The 24,323-nt window shown below is 39.2% G+C and overlaps 1 protein-coding gene across 4 annotated transcripts in view; it reads left to right on the top strand.

Moving 5' to 3' along the window:
• The window catches only part of SMARCA2 (SWI/SNF related, matrix associated, actin dependent regulator of chromatin, subfamily a, member 2), a 209,013-nt gene that overhangs the window by 131,561 nt on the left and 53,129 nt on the right, over window positions 1-24,323 (top strand). For 2 of the 4 annotated variants that reach the window (XM_063455081.1, XM_063455080.1), the window contains exons 22-27: window positions 242-328; window positions 3,570-3,616; window positions 3,775-3,941; window positions 9,161-9,324; window positions 11,298-11,525; window positions 12,199-12,222. In XM_063455081.1, coding sequence (XP_063311151.1) covers window positions 242-328; window positions 3,570-3,616; window positions 3,775-3,941; window positions 9,161-9,324; window positions 11,298-11,525; window positions 12,199-12,222 — 717 coding nt within the window. The remainder of the gene's footprint in view (window positions 1-241; window positions 329-3,569; window positions 3,617-3,774; window positions 3,942-9,160; window positions 9,325-11,297; window positions 11,526-12,198; window positions 12,223-24,323) is intronic. The other 2 variants (XM_063455082.1, XM_063455083.1) reach the window with 1 other exon arrangement.

Here is a 24,323-nt window from a genome sequence, read left to right on the forward strand (position 1 = left end):
GCATGTCTTGAGGTGTGGGGCAGTGATGTTGTAGATCTTGTAGAGCTCTATGAGGACCTGTGTTCTGCAGTTTCGCAGACCAGAACATTTTTAAAATTTTTGAAGGACAAGTTTTTATATTAATATTATTCTATTATTGACACGTTGATACAGCCTTTTTTTGTCTATCAGTTTGACAATTGTGAAGGGAAATTAGTTAACATATTGTGGCATTTGTTACAATCTTTTTATATATTTATAGGGCAAGGGTGGAGCTAAAACACTCATGAACACTATTATGCAGCTAAGAAAAATATGCAACCACCCGTACATATTTCAGCATATTGAGGTAAGTTTCTGTCACATTTTAACACCTGTGATTGTGTATAACTTGCCACCAAACTCATTTGCGTTATACTGATATAGCTACTTTTAGTCAGGACAAAACCTTATTATTTGTGAAAGTCTGATATTTTTTTTTTTGTTTTGTTTTTTTAATACTCTATATTTGAGTTTCTCCACAACAGTAAGATTTACAGAAATATTTTAGAGCTATTCTAGGACAACCAAAGGCTCCATGGCCACTTCATTTCAATGAAGGGGTCTAAGTGTGGCCCTGTAGTTTTGTAGAAACTGCAATGTTCATGTTGCAGGGTTAACACACCTTTAGTGACTGTCTTCCAGATAGCCACTAGAGGCACTTCTACAGCTATAACAGAGTTAAACTCTCTTTAGATCAAATCACTTACGTAGAGTGCATTTGATTGGCGCAGTGTGGCATTTTGCCGCAGATGTGCACTAGCATACCGATGTTTCCTTACTGGGAAACATTGAACAACTTAAAATCATCAATCTTGACAAAGTGGCAGGATGGAGACCAGTCTGACAAGGGCTGAAAGGTAAGACCCACCCTTCAAGCTTTTTATACATATCATTTTGTATTCCTACCCCTATAGTGTTCCTTTAAATTTAAAACGGTAACTATTCTGAAAGTTAAATTGCTTCACTTCCTTACACCAGTAAACTCTGTTGAATCACTTACTGTTGTAGTGCAGAGGAGGTAATAAAAAAAAAAAAAAAAAAAAGCCAAGCACTTCCATATCAATGAGGACTTTGTCAGTCCATGGCTATCTGGGCAGGCAATAATGTCTAAAAAGAAGTGCCATATAAGTGCTGCTTGCTTTGGAAATTCTCAGATTTTGCTTTATACATGTATGGCAGCAATGGACATCATTAACTCATGTGCTATTGTTTGGTTGTGCAATCATATTTTGTAAATGTAAACAAAATGACAAATTTTACACAATAAAAAAAGAGAAAATGCACATCCCATTTAATTGGTTGTCAAGTACTCTAGCCACACTTCCAGCAACTTCCCACAAGCATGCCCCTCTTTTTAACCCCTTAAGGACACACGACATGTGTGACATGTCATTATTTCCTTTTATTCCAGAAGTTTGGTCCTTAAGGGGTTAAAATATAAAAATATGAATATAGGGTAGCACTTCAGTATAATTAATTTATTAAAGGTGCATGACGATTTTACCTTGAATAATCTTGAATGTTAGAGTGCTTATACCTAAATACATTATATTGTGTTATGCAAAGTGCAAGTATGCATTAAAAAAAAAAACATGTAGCTAAAGTACAAATACAAAACCTTCTTCCCACAAGGAAGTGCTTTACATTCATAAAGTGCCAATATAAACATCAACTTCACCAATAAAGTGCTAATAAAATAAAGTGCTAATGCAGAATACAAATATTTCTGTGTAGTATGACCTAGTAATAATTGGCAATATATGCAGAGATTCACTGGGATATCAGGACCTGAAAGACAAAAAATGCAATATTCAGTAGTGCAGACTGTATAATACAGATGAATTAGGTTGTATACTTTCACCAACAAACCCATTGCAGTGCCCACTCATGGATTAGAGCCTAGAATTTAACTCTAAATTTGACACCTAGTTGCTTTTTTTTCTTATTATTTATTCCTCAGGGCTAGAAACAAATAAGATAAGTATATATATTTGGAAACATAGAAAATAAAATTTTGATAAGAACCACTTACATGTTCATGAGCCTTAAAATAAGTGACCCCACCCCAAATGTAAGATGGATGATGTACTCCAGAAATGGATGAAAAAATATTTATTAATAAAATATCAAAGAAACATTAAAAATAAATACCGTATATACTCGAGTATAAGCCGACCTGAATATAAGCCGAGGCCCCTAATTTTACCCCAAAAAACTGGGAAAACTTATTGACTCGAGTATAAGACTAGGGTGGGAAATGCAGCAGCTACTGGTAAATTTCTAAATAAAATTAGATCCTAAAAAAAATATTAATTGAATATTTATTTAGTGTGTGTATAATGAATGCAGTGTGTGTGTGTATGAGTGCAGTGTGTGTGTGTGTGTGTGTTGCAGAGCCTTGGTGGGGGGTGGGCAATTTTATTATTTTTTTAATATTTTAATATTTTTTTTATTATTATTTCTTATTATTATTTTTTATTTAATTATTATTATATATTTTTTTTCGTCCCCCCTGTGGGGGCTGGCAGAGCTGTAACTTACCTCTTACCTCTAATGCAAATTGCCATAATACAGACTATTGACTCGAGTATAAGCCGAGTTGGGGTTTTTCAGCACAAAAAATGTGCTGAAAAACTCGGCTTATACTCGAGTATATACGGTAAATGAGTGGGCTCTAAATTATGGCACCAGAAAGAGGCTTGGAATACAGCCTCTATATAAAAAACACCCGAATTTGAAGATCGGGTATAAATGGACATCGGTTACAGGGACATTATACACACTGAGGAAGCCTAATTAAGATGAAACACTTTTTTATGCAAGAGGATACCCTGTTTTTAATGATTTGTTTCTTTGATTTTTTTTATTAATATATAAATACATTTTCGCCTATTACTGGAGTACTTACTACCTGGGGTGGTGTTGCACGGCTGATTTATACACTGCAGTCCCACAAAAGCCTGATTTGAGATTCTTAACAACATGTAAGTGGGTATTAACAAAATTTTATTTTATGTTTCACAAGAAAAGTTTTTAGTCTACATTAGCACAAGTTGATGTTTGTATTGGCATTTTATGAATGTAAAAACCTTTTTTTTTTTTTTTTTTTTTAAATATATAATTAGTGGCACTTTGCATAACACAATATAATTTATTTGGGTATAAGCACTTTAATATTCAAGATTATTCAAAGAGAAATTCTGATGCACCTTTCAGAAATGAATTCTACTAAAGCACTACACCTAATGTATATTTTTATTCTATAATTTGTGTTCACTTCAGCAGTAAAAAAGCAGTTTATTTAATTTAATCCCCTATACACATTTTTAAGGAATTGAGGCGTCTCAAAATACGTTTTATGTTTTTTTCCCTATTTTTCACATATTGGGTGGCACTTGGTTTAATTTTTTTCTCCTTTGGTAAGTTTCCATCATATTTCCAGGGGAATATGCCACCCAAGAAAGTAAGTCTGCATTATTTTTTGTCATTGAAGAAAATGTTTTGTTTTGCTATACTTGTAATTTCTCTTTTTTATTTTTTTATCCCAGGAATCCTTTGCTGAACATCTGGGTTATGCCAATGGCATCATAAATGGGTAAATCACTAAATATTTAACACAGTTCAGCCATTATACTAACTAATGCTAAAATCATCATTATTATTCAGATCAATAAGCCATGTTGTGAGGTTCATTTTATTGCGGCTATTTTAGTCCTAGTGTAACACTTTTATTTTTATTTTTTTGACCACCAGGCCTGATTTGTACAGAGCCTCAGGAAAGTTCGAGTTACTTGATCGAATTTTACCAAAGCTAAGAGCCACAAATCATCGCGTCCTACTTTTCTGTCAAATGACATCACTCATGACTATAATGGAAGACTACTTTGCTTTCCGGAACTTCCTGTACCTGCGACTTGATGGTTAGTATTGCTGTTTTGGAATCAGAAATATCCAGTAAGTTTAGGTTCTGATATCATACTTAAGAATATATATCATTTAGGATGACTAGTAATTGTTTTTTTCTTTTATTACAACTGTCAGACATTAAAATAAATTTCCGTGGATTCTGTATTTCCGCTGAAATTAGATTGTCTTTATTAATATTTCATAATGCTAAATTATCAACATATTCTACAGGGTTTTGCTACTACTGGATACAAGGAGCTAAAAAAAATAAAGGGGGAAAAAACAAGTAACAATTATGTAGTCATAATATTCCTGTGAGTAAAGAACTAAAATACGTATTGCCTTGTGAAAATAGCCCCTAAAACAGGTGATTTTCTGGATGGTGTTAATGTAGAGTTAGATGTGTTGAACTCTAAAACAGGTGATTTTCTGGATGGTGTTAATGTAGAGTTAGATGTGTTGAACTCAACGGTGCAAAAAAGCTGTGGTGCTTGTAACCTGAAGAAATAAATGGATAACTCCAAAAGAACGATAGCCACTCCAGGGTCTTGAAAATAAAAGTTAAGCAGGAGTGCTGATGGTTCTTTTGGAATTCTTTCTTTCTTTTTTCTTCTTACTCTGTCTATCCATCCATCACTTTTGTGTTTTAGTCCCAAGCTAAATTATAAATGGGTTGAGTCATTTATGAGATGTTGAACGCAGAATATGAGTGAGTGTAAAAGCTAATTTGATGCACTGGTTCATGATTTTATTTGGAATTTGGAAGGGGGTGATAAAATTGCGAATGAACATCATCGCCAGGTGTTATCCGCTCTAACATAGAGGGACTGCCACTTCCAGAGAAGTGACAATTCTTTGTTTCTTCATAACACTAAATACTATTTCAACATTTATTAGGGTGAAAAATGCAGCAGAGGTAAGTAAATAAGTAAAATGTACCTCTCCTGTGCTTCTGTGTTGCTGCAGCATAAAGCCATATAATTCCTCGAGTGCACATTCACCCTTGGACATCTTTGAGGAAGTGCCGTAGTAGGCACGAAATGCGTGAGATTGATTAAATCCTTCCCCCCCTGTATGCCTAAGCTGTGATGTTACTTCTATAAAGGTTCTACTTTTACCTTGTTTTTCGTGGACTGAGAAATAGTTTTTTCTCAGTTTGGATGAATTGGCAGTTTCACCAAATTTCACATCTAACAGAGAAATGCTTCACTTTTGTGACTGGGAAATTATTTGAACGGCTATTAAGGAATAATATTCAGGAATTCATTGTGAAGAACTGTTATTCGCAATAATCAGCATGGTTTTATGAAACATAGGTCATGTCAAACTAACCTAATTGCATTCTACGAAGAAGTAAGTAGAAGTATAGATCAGGATGTTGCAGTGGATGTGATCTACTTGGATTTTGCCTAGGCATTTGATACGGTTCCTCGCAATAGGTTAGTCTTTAAACTAAAATAAATTGGTCTAGATGAATATTCTTGTTCTTGGGTAGAATATTGGCTTAAGGATAGAGTACAACGAGTTGTCATTAATGGTAAATTTTCAAGCTGGACAAAAGTGGTAAGTGGGGTCCCTCAGGGTTCTGTTTTGGGACCGCTTCTATTTAAAGGGACACTATAGTGTCAGGAAAACCGCTTCTGTACATTTACCATATTTTTTTTTTTGTGGTAAGTGTGGTACACTTGTAAGTGGTAAGTGCACAAAATATACATGCCAGTCAGATTTTTTTTTATATATATATATATATATATATATGTATTCATAACGTTACAGTGCCCTTGGTTTCCCCCCCCCATTAAAATTACAGCAGTACGGTTACCGTTTGGGGACTTTGCATAATTTGAACTGTTACTGCTGCGGGTCTGGTTGCCTGGAGGGACAGACACCGGTGAGTTTAACTTACCTGAACCTGTTCCTAGCAGGCACCACCATGCCTTTCCAGCTGTTCCTCTTCTGCATGCCAAGAGCTGACTTCACGGCTGTATTCTTTATAATGAGCAACAGTTTCAGTATTGAGTGGCATCCCAGTATCACTGCAGATGCTGTTCTTGATTCATGTGAGTTCTTTGGATGCATGCTCTAGGTCAGTCAGATACTTACTCATAGAGAAGCATGGAGGGCTGCACTGTCCATGAGCAGCAATCTTCACACCGTGGCAATATGATTCTCCTCTTAGAAAACAGTTACAATGGTTCTCTATTGGGAGACTTAACTGCTTTTGGCAGGCGCTGGGCACTGTTCACCTTCTTTATGAGAGCCAAAAGCTGACTGTATTAAGCTAAGCCAGCGGTGCAGGCTTCAGTTCATTGATTGAAAGTTATTCGCTGGCACTGCATGGCCTCTGCCTCTTCACAAAGAAAGAAAGTGACCATTGCCTGGCAGACCCCAGGTAATAAGCCAGGAATGTTCTTCTAATGATGATTGTGGTGCTTGGAATAATCCTTATACATTTCCCTGCTCTAGGAAGGTGACATTTTTAGTATAATCTATGCCGGCATTAATAAGCAGTATGTTCAAATATGATCTCCTTTTTTATTAATGTTTTCAAATAAATACACGTTTGTGTTACCTGCTTTTCAAATACAATGAGTTTGTTTTATCTAAATGCAACTCATTAATTGCAATGTTACCAATAAAGGTTCTTAATTATCAGTACACATTTTAAGCAGTGCTGGTCCAATTTTCATGGGCTGTATCAGTTTGGTCCATATTTTGCACTTTCAACCAGAAGAGTTTGCAATTATGTATTTTGCATTTAAAATATGGTGCCCATTGACACGTTTTTACATATATTTTTTTCTCATTACCCTTCTAATACAATGTAAATCATGGTAGGCAACATGTAAGAACCTTCGATCCCAGTTAAATGATATGAAATGGTGAATATGGCATTTATTTTACCACACTTGTAAATAGTCACTGCTTAACCATTCAGTGCTGCCTAATTTTATTTACCCTAAGCTTTAATACTGCATTAAAATATATTACAGTAAAAAAAAAAAAAAAGAAAAACCTGATTTTCACATATAATTGAGATAACCCATCACTATATTCCTCATACAGATTACATCGCGGGGCCGTCTTTCCGCATAGGCATGCTGGGCACTTGCCCGGGGCCCCACAGCGTTGCCTATGTGCCAAGGCCGACAGGGGTGATCCTTTGATCTCCCCTGCTGGCCAATGAAGAGCCGGCCCTGCTCTGTTTCTTTGGGCCCTCTCGGGCCGGTGAGGAGATCAATGACGGAGGGAGCTGGGAGGAAGTTCCTCACGCAATACTGCTGATCAGAGCATTTCCGTGCATTGTTGTTGTTATTATTATTGCCATTTATATAGCGCCAACAGATTTCGTAGCGCTTTACAATGTTAGAAGAGGGGGGATTTAGCTATAAAAAGGACAAGTACAAGAAAACTTACAGGAACGATAGCTTGAAGAGGACCCTGCTCATACGAGCTTACAGTCTATAGGAGGTGGGGTGTAAAACACAATAGGACAAGGAATAGCAAGCTAAATAGGTGGGAGTGAAGCAGAGCTAGAGGAGAGAGTTGAGTGCTGCCCTTCAGGAGAGAGGAAGATACAGATATGTGAGGTAGAGGTTACTCTGGGAGGCTATAAGCTTTCCTAAAAAGATGGGTTTTAAGGCACATCTTAAACAATTGAAGACTAGTGGAAAGTCTGGCGGTAGGCAGGCTGTTCCATAGGAAGGGAGCCGCCGTGAGAAGTCCTGCAAGCGTGAGTTGACCATACGGGTGCGAGCAGCAGACAGGAGAAGGTCAGGGGCAGAGCAGAGAGACCGAGAAGGGGCATACCTATGGATCTGTGAAGAGGGGCTAGAATTGATCAATGCTTTATAGGTATGGGTTAGCATTTTGAATTGATTCTTAAAGGACACAGGAAGCCAATCTAAGGACTGACAAAAGGGGTGAAGTGTGAGAGGACCGACTAGAGAGGAAAATCAGTCTGGCTGCAGCGTTCATTACAGACTGTAGCGGGGCAATACAGTTTTTGGGAAGACCAATTAGGAGGGGGTTGCAATAATCCATGTGTGAAATTACTAGAGCATGGTAAGAAAGGGGCAGATGCGGGCTATGTTTTTAAGGTGGAATCTACAGGAGTTAGTAACGTGCTGGATGTGAGGCTCAAAGGTGAGATTAGAATCAAATATGACACCAAGACAGAACGCTTGCAAGGATGGACTGATGTGGATACCACTGACTTGAAGGGAGAGTGAAAGAAGAGGATTAGTATTAGGTGGAGGAAAGACAAGAAATTCAGTTTTCAAAAGATTTAGTTTTAGAAAGCAGGAGGACATCCAGTCAGAGATGGTGGAAAGGCAATCAGTGACACGTTGCAGGACGGCAGGGGAGAGGTCTGGGGAGGAGAGATATAGCTGGGTGTCATCAGCGTACAGGTGGTAGTGGAATTCTAATGAGACAATGAGGTGTATAAAGAGAAAATAGAAAGGGATCAAGGACAGAGCCTTGTGGGACTCCAACAGAGACAGGATGAATGGAGGAGGTATCATTGGAAAAGAAACACTGAATGAGCGTTGGGAGAGATATGAGGAAAACCAAGAGAGGACAGTGTCACAGACACAGAGTGATTGAAGAGTTTGAAGAAGGAGAGCCTGATCGACGGTGTCAAAGGCAGCAGAGAGGTCAAAAAGTATTAGTATTGAGTTTGGATTTAGCTGCGATTAAGTCATTAGTAACTTTGATAAGAGCAGTCTCAGAAGAGTATAGGGGGCGGAAGCCAAATTAAAGAGGGTCAAGGAGAGAGTTGGAATTGAGTCTGTGTGTGTATTCAGTATTCGGTGTGTGTGTGTGTATGTATTCAGCATTCGGGGTGTGTGTGTGTGTGTGTGTGTGTATTCAGCAGTCAGTGTGTGTGCTAAGTGTAAACACTGACTGCTGAATACACACACACACACACAGACTGCTGAATACACAGGTTGTGTGTTTATTCAACAGTCGGTGTGGGTATGTGTATTCAGCAGTCGGTGAAGCAATATATATATTTTTTTGGGGGGGAGCTGTAATACTACATCAAGGCATTGTCCTTATTTGATGTCTGTAGATTTAATAATATTCAGTAATATTACAGTACATTTATAGTGAATGGAATTGTTCCCCTGTTTTAAGGTTCTAATGTAATAAAAAAGACAAATCCACATTTGTTTTCCTAATTGATTTCAAAATATAGCTGGTATTATTTGATTTTATTATGCCTTAGGTACTACCAAGTCAGAGGACCGTGCTGCACTACTAAAAAAGTTTAATGCCGAAAATTCTCAATACTTCATCTTCTTGCTGAGTACTAGAGCTGGGGGTCTCGGTTTGAATCTTCAAGCTGCAGATACAGTAGTTATATTTGACAGTGATTGGAATCCTCATCAGGTTTGAAAACTTTTATTTATTCAGTTACATTTTATGCAATCTCATACAAAAGAGTAAAATTGTATTTTACAAATGTATTCAGTATAGAATTGTGTAAAGAAGTTGAAAATTTAAAAATAAATGCAAAATTAAATCAAAACTTTGCAGGGAAGCATTTTTGCATTTTAAAGTGATTACGTAGATCAGTGGTTCTCAAACCAGTTTTCATGGCCCACCAACAACCCTTTTTTATTTCAATAGAGTTACTGACAAAACCTGGACTGTTGGTTGTCCATGAGGACTGGTTTGCCAAACACTGACATAGATGATTTATACCCACAGTTGATCACCACTGAGAGATATGTTGTTAGCAAACCAGATGTGTAGAACTAAATTTCCCTTGATAAAGACATTTCTGAATGTGAGCCATACCATGAATGTAGTTCCCCAAATATCTATTCTAAAATAAAACCACCTTTATCTTTGTGTGTTCATGCTTTAATAGATCTCACTTTATCTAAACAGTAAAATCCCATCCACCGTGCCTGTGATTACTTAATGAAGGGAATGCAAAAATTAATTTGGAAAATAGATCTGTAATGCTTCTTACACATTATAAAAAATTGTTCAGCCTTTGTGGTGTATATTAATAAACAAGTAACTACCAATTTCCATTATTTTGCATTAAAAATATAGTGCCCATTGACACTTTTTTGCTTTTATGTTTTCTCCTTACATTTCATTAATACAATGTAAACCATGGTAGGCAACATATAAGAATCTGAGATCACTGTTAAATTATATGAAAGTGAGTTGTATTTCCTAATTAATTTCTGGTATAGAAATATTCAGTTATTTTTATGAATAATGAGCACTGTCTGCACAGTTATTGCATGACCGTGATATCGGGTTCCTGTGTTTTGCATGCTGGAATTTGTCTCAAGAACTGTTATCTTCCTATATTCTCCATATCTAAATATAGTTGATTACAACTGCCAATGGTGCCAAAGTATTACCGTTGCAGCCTGTGTAGAAGTATGAAAAATAAGCAGATTCAATTTTACAGTGGGACCTCGGTTTATGAATTTAATGCGTTCTCCGGGACGTTTTTTATTGCAAAAAATGTGTAAACCGAAATGCGTAATGCATTGAAAACCAGTTAATCTGTTCTGGAGGTCAGAAAAACGTCAAAATGAGCTGGCATGGAAACCAACCCACAATGCAGAACACACAATAAAAGGCATGCAAACGACAAAGCTCAGCTCCCTACTTTTTCACAGCTTGAGAAATGCACCAAAAAGTACTGCAAAGAATTTCCAGAATGGCTCCAAAACACAATGCAAAAGCCACTCCAACACCTCCACACTCGATGCCACATGCTACCCACAGGCTCCAGCATGCAGGGGACGGTGCTATAAACCTCCCAGGTGCAATGCATCCTGGGGAACCTTGCTTTGTATTGCGAAAAAAAATTGTATTACCGAGGCATTATTTTCAATGGATTTTCATTTGTAAACAGACAATTATGTTAACCGAGGCGTTTGTAAACCGAGGTCCCACTGTATATGTATTTTAGCATCAGATACCATATCTCTGATAAGTCATTTTTTTGTGGTTTAAAAAAAATAAATAAGCCTAAGGTTCTAATTTCAGCTCCAAAAAGTGAGTTGTTGAAATTATTTTAGAAATGTTATGCATATATTGATTGAATGAGCTGCAGAAGTGTGCCATGTACTGACCTTATTGCACTTCTTTTTTTCACCATCATATATGTACTGTTATCGCTACTTTTTTTTTTATCAGATTCAGTTTTAATCCAATCAAGCAGTGTAAGCTAAAATGCAAAAATAAGACCATGTAGACCATGCTTGCTGTTATAAATAGTATTTCTCATACGTCACTCAGGTTAATTCCATAAATGTTATGACCTGGTAGTTTGATACTCTTATTGTGTCAGTACCAAGCATGTCATAGTACCCCCTTACTTTGCACAGGATTTGCAAGCACAAGATCGAGCTCACAGAATCGGCCAGCAAAACGAGGTGCGTGTGCTGCGCTTGTGCACTGTGAACAGTGTGGAGGAGAAGATTCTTGCTGCTGCCAAATACAAGCTAAACGTAGATCAGAAAGTCATACAGGCTGGCATGTTTGATCAAAAGTCTTCAAGCCACGAGCGGAGAGCCTTCCTGCAAGCTATATTAGAACATGAAGAACAAAATGAGGTATGGTACTTTCTTTTTCTGTATAGAACATAACTAGAATACCTTCTTGTAAACTTTTTTTGTTTTTCTTGTTTTATTTTTATCTACGTGAATCTAAATGGTGCCAAATTTAAGCTGTTCAGAGAACTAGCAGAATGTACAATATATTTTTATCACTTGGCCTCGTACCAAATCTTGCAGCCAAAGCCTTTCAGGGGATCCTGTGCCCCCAAACAAAAGCATTCATACGTTTGCACTCAAGACTTATAGCCAACGCCTTATACAGAGGTAGCATTTCTGGATCTACTTAAGATTTACTCGAGAATACCTGTCTTATTATTTTTAGTTTAGTTATTTTATTCATATCATATTTTTTTTCTACTTTTCAGAAGTTTTCCTATCTACCTCCCTCGCCTATAGTATAACTGAAAGATATTGTTTAACTGAAAGATATTGTACCTTCCATGTTCAACTCTTGCTTTAAATGTTTATTTTTGTTAGTGTTATAATTTTATGTTCACCATTTATGACTTTCACCTATATGATCTCTCTCATTCACTCATGTCTTGAAATCTCAAATGTTTTCTCTTCTGATTTTTTTTTTTTCTTGATTGTTTTTATTTTTTTTCTCAATATCTGCATGCCTCTACACCCATAATTGCTGTTTTATCTAACCCCAGACTCTCTCTTACAGCCTGTGCCCCAAACAACAGCATTCGTAAGTTTGCACTCAGGACTCAAAGCTAAGCCTTGTGTAGAGGTAGCTCTCACCCATCCTCACCCTTCCCCACTAATCCTCACCCATCCCCACCAATCCTACCCCACATCTCACTCTTCCTACCTTGCATCTCATCCACCACTGGGTACTCACTACCTTTATAGATGGTGCAAATTACCTGTTCTTCCAAACACACCTTTCTTGTCTATCAACCTCTCCTTACCTGCTTAAACCCCACACTGCACGCTTTCTAACACTGTACTCCTTCTCTCTTTCCCAAGGTTTTAATTTTCCCATCTAATCTGTTCATATATAATAAAAACTCCCTATTCCAATAATGTTCTCCCTTCTATGTGTCACACTTACCCTTGCTTCTCTAGTTGCTAAAATCTGTCTTTCTGCTTACCTGTTCCTGCTGACACCATCTTTATTTCCCCTGCTTTACTTCCCTCCTCTCTTTATTCAACTCATGCACTTTTCTCATACCTATCCACCCTTTCTTAACCAACTCCTTTTAAATCCTCCAAATACAAGCTCTCACCCTAAACATTTAAATCTTTCTTCAAGTTTTTCTTCCTTTCTAACCATCTCCTGTCAGCTTGTGATTTCTCTCCAAGCCCTAGTTTCCCGTCCGCTAACCTACCTTGTGTTAACACCATAAACCACACCAATCTTTTATCCATCCCATGTAACTCTCTGTTTTAATCCTCCTTTCACACTGCCATTTGGAATTCATGCTCTGTCTGCAACATCACTAAATCAACTGCTCTCCATGACTTATTCATCTCATGCTCCCTATACTTACTGGCTTTAACTGAAACATGGCTCTCTAGCTGTAGCCTAGTTATTAATGGCTACATAGAAGTATAGCTGAAAAAAGGCATGCGTTCGTCAAGTCCAGCCTTTCTCACATCTGTTATTGCTGTTGATCCAAAAGAAGGCAGAAAAAAACAGTTTGAAGTGCTTCCAATTTTGTAACAAACTAGGAAATTGCTTCTTGACCCCAGAATGGCAGTCAGGTATCTCCTGGGATCAAAAAGCTATTTACCCCACTGATTAAAAATTGTAAACATCTGTATATACTCTAATAAAACAACCTATTCAGGCAGAGAATTATATATCCTTATTGTTCTTACTGTAAAAAAATAACCTCACAGCCCAAAACAATATAGGTAGGGTTTCTGCTTTCATCACACTGCTTCTTCAAACCTCTATCCACCCCCTTCTCCTTATTTCACTTGATTTGAAGTTCACTCAGGTCACCTGCAAACCAAACTCTGCAAACATTGCTTTTATTTATCGCCCCCTGATTCCCCTCTTCTCTTTCTTGACCATTTTGCTGCCTTGCTTCCCTACTTTCATCTAATACTCCATCCCCTTATTCTTGGGGACTTCAACATTCCAAAAGATGCATGCACGGTCTCTTATCTCTATAACACTCCATATCCTCTCTCAAATCACCACCTCATTTGTTCTTGAGAACCTCCTTACCAAACATTTTCCACCTAACCCTCAACTCGGGAGGAACCTGCATTAATTTTGACCCCCAGCAACTGTTAGCTGATGTCCATTCTCAACTCTTATCCATCCCTACCTGCTTCTTATCCTCTCTTGATATCTCCTCATATAACATTATCCTCACCTCTGCCCTGGACACTGCAGCTTCACTCCAAACATACACCTAAAGAAAGATGCATCTCCAACCGTAGTACAAAAAGTAAACCCGCTACCTGCAGAGATGCTCCCGTTCAGCAAAACACCGCTGGAAGAAGTCTTGCAGCTTGTCAGATTTTCTTTATTATTATAAACTTATCTTGCGTTAATACAGCAAAGCAAAGCCATCACCCGTGCTAAATAGTCATACTTTTCCACTCTCGTTAGTTCTTACTCCCACAATACTAGGTGTTTCTGTAATACCTTCAACTCTCTTCTTCGCCCTGCTGTGGCCACCACTCTTACTATCCATTCAGCTGATAGCTTTGTATGCTACTTTACTGACAAGATTAAACAGTTAAGAAAAAAGACTTGTCACCTACGCTCCTCTCTCTCAACCTCACTTAGACCATGCCTTTCCTACCCTTCAGGGCTTCTTGCCGACTACTGAACAGGAGATGGCTGCATTTCTACTTTGCTCCACTTGTCTGCTTGAGCACACACATCTCACCCCATGTTCCCTTTCCAACTATTGTCCCAGATCCCAACTCCCTTTTTTTGCCACCTCCACTCTACTGAGAGCACTCTGATTAAAATAACAAATTAACTCACTGGCAGAAAAATCTATACTACTTCTTCTTGACCTCTCTGCTGCCTTTGACACTGTTGGTCGTGTTCTCCTTCTTCAAACTATCCAATTCCTTGGTCTATGGTACACTGTGCTCTCATGGTTTTCCTTCTATCTCTCTTAATGTTCATTCAGTATCTGCTTTTCTAATAGCTCGTCCTCCACTTGTCCTGTCTCAGTTGGAGTCCCCCCCAAGGCTCTGTTCTTGGCCCCCTATTTTTTTCTCTTTATACTGCCTCAAATGTCAAGCTTATTAATTCCTTTGGATTCCGCTACCACATGCACGCCGATGACACAGATCCATCTCTTCTCCCCTGATTTCTCCTCGGCAGTCCTGCAACATGTCACTGGTTGCATTTCTTCCATATCTGCATGTCTTCCCACTTAATGAAACTCGATGTCTCTAAAACTGAGCTTCATCATTTTCGTACTCACAGTACTAATCATCTCCTCTTCTTTTGCTCTCCCTGCAAGTTGATGGTACCCACATCAGCACATCCTTGCATGCTTGGTGTTATCTTTGATCTGGCCTCACATTTACGCCTCACGTCCAGTCTGTTGCCATATCCTGCTGATTCCACCTTAAAAACCTTGCTGCCTCGGTCCATTTCTTACGCAAGATGCTGCTAAGAAGCCTATATTTCTTTACTAATTCATAGTAGTTCTTGTTCTCTCTGCTCTTTCAGTGAGCTTTTCCTGTCCACTGCTTGCACGCTTACTGCTAACTTGCATTTACAGGGCTTCTAGCGGGCGGCTCCTTTCCTTTTGTATACTGATCTAGTCTGAATACTAGATCAGACTCTCATCTAGTATTATTTAAAAAGTCCTTCAAAACTTATCTTTTCAGAAAAGCTTCTTGCTTTCCAGAGTAACTTCTATATCGCAAACCTGTCTCTTGCTCTCTCTTAAAGGGCCACACTCCACTCTGACAGGTTGTCGTTTGGTTGCTGTCCCGCTTGATTTTTATACCTCACCTTCTCTAGACTGTAAGCTCATTTGAGCAGGGTCCTCATCAACACGTATTTCCTGTAGCATTTAGTATTTGACTCATTTATTATTATATTTTCCCCTTTTATAATATTAAAAAAGCACTGCGGAATAAGTTGGCTCTATATAGCTACCCCTCCCCACACCCTGATTTCTCTCCTGCAATTGTCATCATAAAAAAAAAAAAAACACTAAGCCCCCAGTGAATACTATCCTAGGAACCTACTTTTCTACTCCACCCTTACCTTTTGTGTCACTATACCCCACTCCCTCTAGCATGTAAGCTCAATGAGCAGGACCCTCAACCCCTCTGTCGCTGTTTGTTCAATTTGTGTGGTTACAATTACAATCTTTTAGTCCCCCCATTGTACAGCGCTGTGGAATTTTTTGGCGCTTTATAAATAATAGTAGTAATATGCCCAAAATAATAATACTAAAGAGTCAGCTGATTTGATGTTGAATAGATTGTGCCCATTTCCTGCCCAAGTAGTACAAGTTTATAGATATATATTTTTATTTTTCCCTTTATAGTATTCCTCTATATTCTTGTTAGGATGTTGAAACTTTTAGCTAGACATATTGTAACCACATTTCATTTTTTTATTATTTTTTTTATTTTATTTTATTTTTAGATTCGCAAATATTATTGTCCTTTCATGCTGCTAAATTAAGCTTGACTGTCTGACGCATGTCATTTTATTCCATTGAACTGGATACGTTAAATGTGCAGTTGTACATTAATAGTCTTTACTACTAAGCTCGAGTTGATATCTCTTGCCATTGTTGGAATGTGATGTGTTACCATGACTTACATGGGCATTATAGATTTAGCTGGGTTTCTTCTGCTGGTGAGATCCAAATATCGATTATTATCTGGGGCTGCCTGAAGCCAGTCTAGACTAAATACAAATGTACCATGAATTACCGATTTGACATTAGTGGTGAATACTAGAACAATGAGTAGACTTTGACATCATAGGGGAACTGGGGCTTAAAGGACCACTATAGTGCCAGGAAAACAAACTCGTTTTCCTGGCACTATAGTGCCCTGAGGGTGCCCCCACCCTCAGGGCCCCACTCCCGCCGGGCTGAAGGAGTAGGAAGGGGGTTAAACACTCACTCACCTTTATCACCTTTAAACACTCACCCTCGGCGCTGGAGACTCTCCTCCTCCTTCCGACGTCATTGGTTGAATGCGCATGCGTGGCAACAGCCAGCATTCTCAATGCTTTCCTATGGACGCTGGCGTCTTCTCACTGTGAAAATTACAGTGAGAAGCGCAGAAGCGCCTCTAGCGGCTGTCAATCAGACAGCCACTAGAGGCTGGATTAACCCATTTGTAAACATAGCAGTTTCTCTGAAACTGCTATGTTTACAGCAGGCAGGGTTAATCCTAGATGGACCTGGCACCCAGACCACTTCATTGAGCTGATCCTTTAAGAGGCCCCAGATGAGTTTCTCTAAATAAGCCTCTGCAATGACTATTCACTGTCTGTGTATCTAAAGGAACGCTCCACTCACCTAATGCTAAAGTGCTTTACGTGTGAAGAATGTGTCCGCTATTTTTTTTTAAAATTGATTTATTTATTTTTAATTTTACAAAAAGTGCAGATTTCAGTAGAAATTGGCACTTGTGAAAACTTACCTTGCTATATACCCCTGGCTGTTAAGCAGATAACCGATTCTGTTACTTCCTGGTTTGTTTAGCTCAGTAGAGCTAAACTCAAAAGGCAGACAATTACCAAGAGCACCTGCCTTGCAATTAAATGCATGTATGGTTTAATTGTAGTGTCCCTTTAACATAGGTCTCCACATAAGACTGATCAATATTTGTGTGAGCCATCAGAGGTAAAAATCATGAAACGGCTACTTTACAGCTTTTCCATGAAGGTCCTTCAATAGTAAACAGGCATACATGTGAACTTTCCAACTGGCATGCTGTGATCTGAAGGAGTAAAACACTGAGCAGGATTGTGACCCCCTGTGGGAGACACATATATACACAGTGGGATAAGCGTAATGTTTGCTTACTGTGTCATACATTTGTCTTCACTCTAATGGCTCAAGGTGAATAGATATGTTCCTATTTTCATTATTTAATTGTTACTCGAAAATCAGAAACTGTACATTTGGTCATAAAGCCATATACATTTAAATTAAACCAAGGCGAATATATATGCCCAAAAAATAGTTCATTAAAAAGAAGTGATTTTGGTGCATAGACTGTCTTTAAATGCTCCATTAGCTCAGAAAGTAAGTGACAAAAACCACAAGTTTGAAAGTCTAAATGTAAATTAATTTGGTCATCTATATTTCAAAAAGTATGTGCTCTGTGCGTGTACAATATTTTGGAAATCTAAACACATAGCTAAAAACATTATAGTTATTTTCTTCTATAATAGCTCAGAATCTGGTTAAAAATGTTGAAGCATAAATGTTCATGTTTGATATCCAGAAAAACTTAGGACAGAAAAGCGACCACTTATTTTGCCAAGATGCAGAATTTAAATACATCTATTTCCCAAAATACGTATAAGAGCAATTACTGAACTCTTTTGATATTAATGGGTATTGTCTCATAATTTCCCTCTGCCTGTACGAAATTCTGTACTGTGTGCGCAGGTCGGTGCAGGCAGATGCACAACTGTGAAAGCGGGCTGCAAATAAACTAATATCATCTGGGAGATGTGACCAATGTGTCATGTTTCAGACACTGATCTATACACCTCTAAACAGCTGGACAGGAATATATGGACTAAGATAAAAAAAAACCTTACACAATAAGTGGTTCCTGACTGGTGGAGCTCTTCCAGGTTTGGGTAGAGCCCGCTGCTGTTGCTTACATGTATTGTAGGAAGTTCTTGCATTTTCTCTCTTGCTCTCTTTTACAGTCTTCCCTTACACTTGCCTCACATCTGTCCATCCATCCTGGAGTCTCCTTTCTTTGTATTATAAATACAGCAAACATATTCAAGAATTGAGTTTTTGACCTGAAGATGTGAGAATTGGTCAGTTATGCATGCAGAAAAGGGTACACAACAGCCAGCTAGTTTTTAAGCATACATTGTGAACCCAGTATTTATTAACGTAACCCACCATTACCAATTCTGTATAGTTTTCATCCAGGCTAATCATTAAAGGGAGACACATGGAACTTGAGATATTTTATTTTCAATGCATTACACAATATGCATGACATAAAAAAGATGCTCATCTCTCAATGTCCTCTTATTGCTACTTTTGGTAGCATATAAGCATGTGATAATATTCATTTTTGAAAACTAAGGAGTGGCTAATCATTCCCTTGTCTACAATTTAATTCATTTTGGCTATGCAGATGTAATGGTCACCTTCAATCGTCTTTTCCTGACCCAATATTTATTTTTTCCATATACACAATGCATATCACTTATTAGAGTGAATAGAAGCTATAGACCTCTTCACACAGGTGTAGTTTTAGTTTGCCTGGCTCTCGCATGCCTTTTTTTTTTTTTTTTTATTATAACCATAACTTGTAATATGCGTCACTGTTCTCCATGTGCCTATAATGTTCCTGCAAGACCATAAAGTCTGTTCTTACATGTTATGTATAGATCACTTTTGGTTTTATACTCTCCAGACCTGTTTCTGTAGTTGTTGGATCTTTATTTCTTTTGTCAATCATGTTTTGAATTGAGGCAAAAGAGAAAGAGACACAACATGAGACAAGGAGTCATAACAATTAAACACAGAGGGATATATATGCTCAGTATGAACAATTAGTTAACACTGCCCTGATAGATAAAATGTCAAAAACAGAAAAAGCCTCATTGTTAAATTATAAAAAATATAGAGAAAATAAGCTGGACAGATTAGTCTGAATGCAAAATTCAAGCTAAGCTTCCCTTATTGCGAGATCCTACAGACTAGGAGATTTTTAGGTAAGTATAAAGGCAGACGATATATACCACTGGGAACTAAGAAAATAAATGCAAGGTGAAACAAAATTATGTAATGCTATATATACATACCACTGGGAACTAAGAAAATAAATGCAAGGTAAAACAAAATTATGTAATGTTATATATATATATATATATATATATATATATATATATATATATTTGTAGTCGGGGACAAAAGCCGTAAACATGATAAGTTAGATATATGAGCAAGTCGGTTGTAGTGTGCCGAAACCGACGTATCGGGTAGGCCTGTAATAAAAGAGGGCCCACCTGTAATAGTAATATGTATAAGGGGAGAGGTGGGAGGGATGAACCAGGCAGCATCAGCCCTGTGGTGTAGGGGGCCTGAGTTTAAATAGCCGGGTAACCCCTCCCACAACTTCAGGCTACGCCTTCCAATTTGTAGTCGGGGACAAAAGCCGTAAACATGATAAGTTAGATATATGAGCAAGTCGGTTGTAGTGTGCCGAAACCGACGTATCGGGTAGGCCTGTAATAAAAGAGGGCAAAAAGTTGAATAAGATACCTTATTACACATCTTTACGTTGCAAGATTCATAACGGCTTGTCCTACTCAAATCTAGCTCTGGTTGTGGTATGTATCTAGTATTATACTGTGGATTTCCAGCGTCCTAATGTTTATGGTGTGAGCAGGGAAATTTTTCTGGAAGCAGCTGATGCTGCCCTGATTCTGGAGGAATGTCCCGAAAAGGCATTGGGGTTGAGTCCCCGCCTAGTTAAGAGGGTTCTGAGGTACATTATGAATTTAGCTGTAGTGAGTGGTTTGCCCTGCAGTTAAATAGGGGCATATTGAGATTTGGTCCTGTGAGTGATAACCTGTAAAGGTCTGACATTTTGACCGGCACCTTATTGCCCGTAGGATTGTCCCTACGTATTACATATGGCAAGAGGATGTGAACTGTTTGGTACCAGGATGGGCACTTAAGACATGGTGTAGCCAGCCAGGTAAGTTTTGTAGTGTTAAGAGAGATTTTATAAATTGTGTGGGCAAAAAGGAGAGGAGTGTCGCAATGGTGACTAGTGAACGAATATCGGTTTTATGGTAATCGGTGGTAAACTTGTTGTAAAGGTGAAATGTCTATTGTATGCTTGTGATGTATAATCAGAGAGGGCAGCTCAATCCAGAAATCTGCCAAATGCCATGAGGCGAGTTAGTGCAGTATTAAGCCATGGAATGTGGGTATAGCCAGCTGCTTTATTGTCAGAAAATCACTTGACTTCCCCTACCCGATCATACCTCCCCAGGCCTTGTAGGCGGCCACTATGGGGCAGATTCCAAAGAAATGTTGACGAGGAATAGAAATTCTTTTTTTTTTTTTTTTTTTTTTTTTTTTTTGGCCAGGCAACTCAGAACCAAAAGTCACCAAATTGGCTGTGAAATCAGTGTGTGCGGACGCATTGGTCCATGTAACTGGGAAATGATGAGAAATGGCGGGAATAACCTGGCCCCCAATCCAATGTGGTATGAACCTGAGCCATATGTGTAGGTCTGCTTACAACTAGTGCCAGAATGCAACTGTCGGTGGGAAGAAGACTCAGCGGTCGGGAAATAGATGTGCAGAATAATTCTCATGGCAAACCTCAATGTGCCCAGTAGGACTGTAGATCCATTCTCCCCCCACCCTCCCCGCTTGTTCTTCAGAAGGAAAGGTTCCCAGGACTCCGATGCGCTGTACCTTCTCTGTAGGTGGACATGTTCTGTAGCTTATTAGTGTCAAGATGAATGCCTAAGAAGGTCAGTTTGTGAAAGTGGAACACATAGTGAGGAAAAGTGCCATCGTCTTGTGAATACTAACCAGAGCGGAGTGAGGGTGTTCTATCATGAGGAAGTTATCTAAGATAACCGGTGACTGCAGGACATTCGCTAATATTGAGTGTTAGTCAACATAGTGTGTTAGAAAATAAGATAAACAGCTTGGGGTTACTCTTTGCTCTAAAAGTTACACATGTGGGAAATTCATGACTGTCCCTCCATAAAATGCCATGAACATGCCCTTGGGATGGCTGAATAGGTAGAAGCTTGGAGGCATAGGAAATGTCTGTCTTGCCCACCCAAGCTCTGGTCAACCCCTTTGGCATAGTGCTGGGAGAATTCCTTAGAGGAAATCAATGAGTTGAGGCTAGGGGTGGGTAATTAATATGGTTGAATACCTTCTTAAGCAACGTGATTGTGTTGCGGGGTCTATTAATGCAGACAGAAGGTTCTGACACTCGTGAATACTGGACAGAAGTGTGACCAGACCTGTGTGGAACTGGTGTGTGGAAACCTTGATGTAGAAGTCGACTGAGTGACAGAAAGGCTGTGCTTAGAGGTAAAACTCCAGGTTGTTGATGCAAACCTTCTCTATGGTGAGGAGAAGTAGAGCCACTTACATCACAAAAGTCTGAAGGCTAGGATGAATTCTGGGATAGTGAGTTTCTGATTGAGTCTGGGATTCTGGTGTATAGAACGACGTACAGATCATCGTAGTAGTAAGACTTGTACTCTAAGACATCGTGGGAGGCAATCAGTAAGGAGACTAAATTAACCTTTCCAGATCTTTGCGTATGGTCAGGGACACAAAGTATGAGGGAGTAATAATGTAAACCGATGTTCTAAGGGAGGGATTTGAAAGGATAACATAACCATGAGAGGGATTTGGGAGTCCTGTGGCTGGGATGTGCATCAGTGCCTGTGGAGATTCCAGTCTCTGTAGTCCATCGTTGATGTTATGTATGGAGGCAAGTAGAGTGGATATCAACGGTTTGACTTCATGTGATTTGGACTAGTGGGCAGGGGCCACTGAAAGGTGTGGCAAGAATGTTGGCCTCTTGGGGACTGTAAAAAGAGTCAATATAAGAGGCCATGCTGGGTGAGGCCCTAACTCATAACCTGGAGAGGTTGATGTGAGGCGTTAGCTATGTGTTGGGCCGAGGGGCGTGTACCTCCATATGCGGATGAAGATGGGTGTTGGCCTCACGGAACTGATAATGATGAGGCTAGTTACTGGCATAGCTGGGTACCAGGCAGATAGCTGACATAGCGGATCCGAGAATGGGACGGGTAATGGGTAGTAGCGAGGTGGGTAAACATACCTTGCTTGGGGTTGAATGTGGTTTCCTTGCCAGAGGAATGAGATATTGGAGAACCTACAGGGAAATGATGGTGGGAGGCAAGTTGGAACTGGAATTGGGCTTGACTTACTGTGAACGAAATACGCCTGTATAATCGGGGTGGTTGTTCTTGAGGCTGGTCTATGAATAGGTAACCTGAGGACATAGTTGTTAGAATCCTGACCCTACAATGGTGGGTACAAGATTCATAGGACATAAATCAAATATCCCTATAAGTGATTAGGGTGAGGATCCTAGGCCATTACCAGAGACCATGGGGAGTGTTTAACCAATACTGCGACAATAATGGGGGATAGGCAGAGTCATGAGTGACCGCTAATTGGTCCTGTGACTTCTTAAGCTAAAATACATATAGGGGGATATGGAATACCAAGCTATGATGGCAGTTTTGAGCTATCCCGGTAGGACTTAGAATATTTAATTATGGTCGTGCCAGCATGGGAAGGAGGGTGTATGTGTGGGGAATTAAGGATCCCCGGGCGTGGGCCTGTATACGGCCTGGCAAAGGAATTGCGTGCCAGCGTTGGCTGATGTAACATAGAACAGTTAGAATGGAGTTGCTGTAGGTTTAGTGATACAAGGGTCGGTTAGGATGATGAACCTGCTTGAGTAGAATATAGCAGCAATGAGTAAATAACCTTTAGTGCATAATACGTGATTATTTTGACGTAGAGTCAGGGGGAACATATGATGGTATGGTAAAGCCTGGTACACTAGGGTTTGTCCCAGGGAACATGACGATACATATGAACATAGGAGTGTGGCGTGTTACAAAAAAGGTTTAGCGAATAGGTGATCGTCCTCCAAATAAGTAATATACCTATCGTGGGAGCAAGTATACAGATTGGCCATAACACATGGTAACAAATGTGAACGTGATGACTGCCTCAGAACAGTACCAGGTCCATAAGTGATAGAATAAGACATATGCGATATATGATGGTAATGCTATATATGTAGTGAATATTAAATGCTTACCAGAGCTGAATTAGTAATGGGAAACTGACAATATCCATGCACAATCGTAAATAATAACAAGAAACATAGCAAATATAACAGAACTACAGGGGGCATGTAAGGATAACTAGTAGCAGGCTAAAGAACCTGGACATTTCATGTATCAGGGAACAGTGTAAAACTAACGAATTGGTACTATGATTGTGGTGGCCGTTGATGGAAGCATGGAATGGAAGATGGAAGCATGTAATTGAGATAGACTGGAGACTAGTTCGGTAGAAATTTGACGAAAAGAAACTAGCGAATAGGAATGGAACAAAGAGTAGGCAGGAGTAGGTGAACTGACTTAAGTCCTGAACGGGAAAAAGTCCAGAATATACGGTATGTAAAAACGTAAACGTGTGAACAATTGTGTGTTCATGGATTTGGCCCGTACAGGCAGACTCACGGTTCGTGGATTTGACTGGTACAGGAAACAAACGAGAGGTCAGCTATGTGGCTGGAAAGTACCCAGACTTGGTGGACACAGAGGTTTGGTCCAGGAAAAGGCCCGATAAGCCGGTAAGGGGTCTCATAGAGCCAGCGGGAACGAACAGCCAGTTCTGGAGAGGAGGTGAGTAGTCTGACTGCGTGTGGCTGGAACAGCGTGATGGGAGTTGTTGGAGCAGGGAAAACTTGGTCCGATCAGCGTGGGAGTCTGACCGCATGTGGCTGGAACAGCGTGATGGGAGTTGTTGGAGCAGGGAGAACTTGTCCAATCGGCTTGGGAGACTTTGACCGCATGTGGCTGGAACAGCG

This window comes from Pelobates fuscus, chromosome 5 (assembly GCF_036172605.1).
Source record: "Pelobates fuscus isolate aPelFus1 chromosome 5, aPelFus1.pri, whole genome shotgun sequence".
Lineage (NCBI taxonomy): Eukaryota > Metazoa > Chordata > Amphibia > Anura > Pelobatidae > Pelobates > Pelobates fuscus.